The 6,000-nt window shown below is 38.1% G+C and overlaps 1 protein-coding gene across 1 annotated transcript in view; it reads left to right on the top strand.

Annotated features, from left to right (window-relative positions):
* CPE (carboxypeptidase E) overlaps positions 1-5,737 on the top strand; it is a 119,722-nt gene extending 113,985 nt beyond the window's left edge. Inside the window, exons 7-9 of the mRNA XM_024245769.3 lie at positions 408-507; positions 2,757-2,875; positions 4,704-5,737. Coding sequence (XP_024101537.2) covers positions 408-507; positions 2,757-2,875; positions 4,704-4,802 — 318 coding nt within the window. The 3' untranslated portion in view covers positions 4,803-5,737. The remainder of the gene's footprint in view (positions 1-407; positions 508-2,756; positions 2,876-4,703) is intronic.
* Positions 5,738-6,000: the final 263 nt, after the last annotated feature.

Consider the following 6,000-nt stretch of genomic DNA (forward strand, 5'->3'; position numbering starts at 1 on the left):
GTCAATCTTTACCAGGCCCAGGGTGTGGCGCCGGGCTGCCTGCTTGTGGATTTCATTTCTGCCTTTCAGTTTTTACTTCTTCTTTCTTTGGAGGCAGAAATTGGGCATAAGACAATATGAGGAGTGGTCTCCTCCCTTAATATGACACTTTTTTATGATTTGGAAGGTACTACAGTATTTTTTTTGGACGCAAACAAGATATTAATTTTCATTTATCTATTTAGGGAAAAGCAGAATAAAATGCACAAAAAATTCAGTGGCCTTTTGTGTGTGTCTTGATTCTTAAACAATGGGGATCTACGATATTTGCTGGAAAATAAGGAGAGGCTTGATATGAAACATATTTAAGGCCATTTCTATAAATTTATAGGTCCTATTAAGTTTTTGGTTGTTTTTGACCTTCACAGATACACCGAGGAGTTAAAGGATTTGTCCGAGACCTTCAAGGTAACCCAATTGCCAATGCCACCATCTCCGTGGAAGGGATAGACCACGATGTTACATCCGGTGGGTCTTTGCCACAACTGGAGGCTCTACGTTATGTACAAGAGCATAATTACTAATTATCATAATTATAAGTCTTATACTCTTCTAAGCAAAACAAATAGCTCGTATATCTACAGCGTTTCTCAGCTTTGATCTGGTGAAGTTTCATTTGTGGGCTCAGGTCAGGCAGAGTGGAGCCCAGGGCGGCTGCTGCGTTAGAAATCCGGGTGCAGCAGGTGGCGCCCTTTCCTCAGCTATCGCCCCAGAGCAGGGAGGTGGTGCCATAGGCTGCTTCAGGGTTCTTCAGGCAAAGGAAAAGGAGCTGCTGGAGTTAAAATACCAGTGACTTTCTAGTCTCTGTTAAGAAGTGCTAACGAGCTGCGAACGGGGAGACCGAAGGAGGGAGCGGAAAGAGGAGGAAGGAAGAAAACTGCTGCGGGTTGTGTGTCTAAAAATTCTCACACAGTTTTTCATTTAATCCATATAATAAATCCGCAGAGATTCAAGGTTAAACAAGAATTTATAGGATTGAGGTGCGATGTTAGTGACTTCCAGGTTTTGAGCTCCATTTCCATTTCCCCAGTTTGAGGAAAATGATGCATTTTTCTGGCAAATCTACCTACTCCCATTAATAAACATTGATCCAGGTCATTTTAGTTTGTCATTTGTTGGGATCTTTTCAATAATGACAACTTTTTCTTTTTAGCTATAAACTCTTTACAATTTTTTTTGGACTTTGTGACAATTAACCTTTGACTTATGTCTCAAACCACTCTGTACCATCAACTCTTTCTTAACCTTCACATTTATAGCTTGGATTAAAAAAAAATCTTTAACATTTGTCCTCTAAAACTCCATTCATTCTTCATTTATCAACAGCTCACTAGGTGCCAGCCAGTATGCCAGAATCTGTGCCAAGATGTTACCCCATGTAGCCCCTTAGCCCTTAGCTGGGAGGGTGAAACCCAGCGTTAGTATCCCTGCCACAAGAAACCTGTTAGCCCTAATGTGTCATACAAATATTTTATTTTCTCTGCATTCCATGATGTGAAATGTTTAGGAAAACCTAACCTAGGGAATAAACAGGTGGGAAGAAATTAAATCAGAGGAGGGGCTCTAGAATACTCCAGCTTTTCAAGGGCAGGGTGATAATAAGAAGGAACCAGCAATAGAACTGAAGGTAGAAAATGAAGTGTGTTGTCCTGGAGGCCTTGAAGTGCTTCAAGAAGGAGGGAGTGAAAAAGCGTTAATTAAGAAGAACCTTGTGAGTGAATCCTTGGATTTAGCAGTTCAGAGGATCTTGACAAAATCTGTTCAATGGAGTGAGTGGTGGGATCCCGACTGGACTGGGTCCAAGACAGAATAAGAGAAGAACCATTCTGAGATTGAGAACGTGAACAAACCTTTCCAGAAATTTTGCTATAAAGCAAAGAAGACAATTGAGGCACTAGCTGCAAGGAGATGTGGATTTAGAGGTAGATTTGATGATATGGTGATGGGGGCTTAATTTTTTTGACTGTACCTATTTTTGCAATGAAATAAGATGTAAAGTAACAACTGGGAGGATGAACAGGATGTGTAGGGGTGTTAGGAAAAAGGAGAAGGTGTGAAGTGTCTACGAAAACCTTGCTCTTCAAAGTGTGGCCTCTGCTTGCAACCTTAGCATTGCCCTGGGGCTGGTCAGGAATGCAGAACCTGGGAGCTGGAATCAGATTTTTCATTCTACCAAGTTCCCAGGTTTGCACTCAAGTTTGAAAATCACTGACGTAGGTAAATGGGAGATTGAATGGACTAGGGTGCCCAGTGTATTCTAAGTCTTTAGAAATCTAAATTTCTAACTAGGGCCTCAGAGATCCTACAGGGGCTGCCTTTGGCCCACACTCTGTGAAGATTCTCTGACCATCAGGTCTTCACCTGGCGAGAATCAAAACATGATGGCTGTATGTTCTGACCCTGCTGCTTGGGGAATTCATCTGTCTTTTTACCTGTGTTGCTCCTGATGTGATTAGAAGGTCTATGATCGTACGAGGTTTATTAGACAATTTAACATTGATATCTATAAAGTAGCTGTAAGAAATGAAGCCTGTAAAGAGAGTTTCACACCCTATTCAATAAAATTTCATTAAATTCCCTATATATTTACTTTAAAAATCGAGAATCGAAAAAGTTGAACTGAGCTAGACTGGGTATTCCTTAGATGGCGTAATTATGCATTGTGTAATTCTGCATATTTCATGTGCTTTGTGATTTGATATTCTGCTTTCCTACAGCAAAGGATGGTGATTACTGGAGATTGCTTATACCTGGAAACTATAAACTTACAGCCTCAGCTCCAGGCTATCTGGCAATAACAAAGAAAGTGGCAGTTCCTTACAGCCCTGCTGCTGGGGTAAGTAATCATAATAATAGCCAAGCGCTATAATAATAATTAAGCATTTATCATTGTCAGGCATACTGAAGTGATTTATATTTAATTTTCATACTAGCCCTATGAGGTAGGCAACATTGTTATCTCCACTTAACAGATGAGAAAACTGAGGCTTAGCAAAGTTAATATGAAGCTCTATTACCATTTCTCAGTTTTTGAAGAGATTTACAAGAAAATGAAATAAAACTTTAAAAAATTAAATTTTTATTTGCTAACCTTGATTTACATCTCAATGGGATTATGTTTCATTTGCCTTTTTATCTTTAGCACCTAGCACAATGCCTTTCTCAATAAGTATTTGAAAAAAAATGATGCATAAAGGAAAATTTTAGGTGGTAACCAAACACTTATTTAGCATATTTTATGTGCAAGGCTCTCTGTGCTAAGTACTATCAAAAACCATATCTTAATTAAGTAGATCTCATTTGTTTGTTAGGAAGGTGATGGTGATAAGACCAAAACTTCTCTTAGAGCAGAATTTTACTACCACCTTTGTATTTCATGCCTGGGACCGTGGGAATACCTGTAGGATTTCTTGAAAGTCTAAAAGGCTTACTTGAAAAGAATTTATTTTTTTTGCTTATGTACCCAAAACTTGCAGTATAAATGCTTGATTTATGCAAACAAAATATCTTGAGTTTTTAACTGGTACATGGTTTCGATTGTGTGCATGTCTACATTGGGCTGTATATGTATTAAAATCAAGAGGTATATTTGGGTAACTGAAACGTGGAAAAAATGGCCCTGGGAACAATTTGTAAAGGTTCAACTATTTTGATCCTTTGTCTTTCTGGCATGTGTTAGTGCAAGGATGTAGTCAATGTAATCACGATCCAAAATAATCAGGCGTTTAAGTGGCCAAATCAAGAAACTCTTAGTTCCATCTGGGATGGGGCCTGAGGGGATTGGGGTTGGGGGGCTGCCTACTTTGAATAGCCTTTTAGGCGGAGTGTGTGGCTTCTTCCTAGACCTGATGAAGACTCCCATTCACAAAGAGAGTGGCTTGCACACATACGTGCTTTTGTCAGTTTCTTTAACAAATTCAAGATTCTGGAAAGAAGAACCTTGTGGTTTGGGATACCAGCACGCTGAACTGTATTCTTCCACATTCCCTCCCACATTAGGAAAAGATTCAAGGCTGACAGGAGGTGCTCACTAAATACCAAAGGCAGAAAATTAACTATAAGTTACATCCTTTTTTTTTTCTTTTCTTTTTTGAGACAGAGTCTTGCTCTGTTGCCCAGGCTGGAGTGCAGTGGCACGATCTTGGCTCACTGCAACCTCTGCCTCCCGGGTTCAAGAGATTCTCCTGCCTCAGCCTCCTGAGTAGCTGGGATTACAGCGTGCGCCACCGTGCCTGGCTAATTTTTGTATTTTTAGCAGAGATGTGGTTTCACCATGTTGGTCAGGCTGGCCTTGAATTCCTGACCTTGTGATCCTCCCGCCTCTACCTCCCAAAGTGCTGGGATTACAGACATGAGCCACCGCGCCCGGCCAGTTATATCTTTTTATGAGGAGAAGAGACTGGGGCAGGAATTTTGTTGAATTATATCTGTCTTCAAAGCTATTAAATCAAAGGACATTTCAAACATAAGGCTTTTGAATTTTGCTTTTGAATTTTTTTTCCCCTGAAAATATCTTTTGTTTATCACAAGAGATTTTAATTTCAGGATTTACTTTAATTCAGGTGGCTGGATTGAGTGTATACTGAAACTGCTCTTATTTTTTTATTTCAATTAAGAAAAAACATGCAGTTTGATAATAATATGCTCTTGATTTTCTCTTTTAGGTTGATTTTGAACTGGAGTCATTTTCTGAAAGGAAAGAAGAGGAGAAGGAAGAATTGATGGAATGGTGGAAAATGATGTCAGAAACTTTAAATTTTTAAAAAGGCTTCTAGTTAGTTGCTTTAAATCTATCTATATAATGTAGTATGATGTAATGTGGTCTTTTTTTTAGATTTTGTGCAGTTAATACTTAACATTGATTTATTTTTTCATCATTTAAATATTAATCAACATTCCTTAAAATAAATAGCCTCTTAGGTAAAAATATAAGAACTTGATATATTTCATTCTCTTATCTAGTATTCATTTTCCTACCTATATTACACAAAAAAGTATAGAAAAGATTTAAGTAATTTTGCCATCCTAGGCTTAAATGCAATATTCCTGGTATTATTTACAATGCAGAACTTTTTGAGTAATTCTAGCTTTCAAAAATTAGTGAAGTTCTTTTACTGTAATTGGTGACAATGTCACATAATGAATGCTATTGAAAGGTTAACAGATACAGCTCGGCATTGTGAGCACTCTACTGCAAGACTTAAATAGTTCAGTATAAATTGTCGTTTTTTTCTTGTGCTGACTAACTATAAGCATGATCTTGTTAATGCATTTTTGATGGAAAGAAAAGGTACATGTTTACAAAGAGGTTTTATGAAAAGAATAAAAATTGACTTCTTGCTTGTACATATAGGAGCAATACTATTATATTATGTAGTCCGTTAACACTGCTTAAAAGTTTAGGGTTTTCTCTTGGTTGTAGAGTGGCCCAGAATTGCATTCTGAATGAATAAAGGTTAAAAAAAAATCCCCAGTGTGTGTATTTCAATTCTCTAAGATTTTTGGTCTGGCATTGTGGTCTTGTGATGAAAACATGTATCCTCTTAATGGTGGTTTCTCATGTATTCATCATGTACATTTTAAAATTTGTTAAGCAACTGCTGTGTGCTAAGCACTGCATAGCCTCTATGTATGTTATTGTGGCAGGCAAAAGTTCTGATTTTGGACACAACCTTTAAATAAATAACACACAAATTAATGTTTGGACACAAACTCTAAATCAGTAACACACTGGTTAATACGTAATTATGCATTGTGATAAGTAAAATGACAAGAAAGAGTAGGGAGAGAGAAAGAATGACAGAGCAACTTAAATTAGACTGGATGAGAGGAGTCAGGGATGCATCTTAATGCACAGACCTAGAATATTGAGTGGGTGTGAGCAGTGCAGAGTGCCTGAGTGCAGGGGTGTGTATGTGTGTGTGTGTGTGTGCATGGTGGTGGTGGTGTGGTTGATCAATG

Source organism: Pongo abelii, chromosome 3, assembly GCF_028885655.2.
Source record: "Pongo abelii isolate AG06213 chromosome 3, NHGRI_mPonAbe1-v2.0_pri, whole genome shotgun sequence".
Taxonomy (NCBI): Eukaryota; Metazoa; Chordata; class Mammalia; order Primates; family Hominidae; genus Pongo; species Pongo abelii.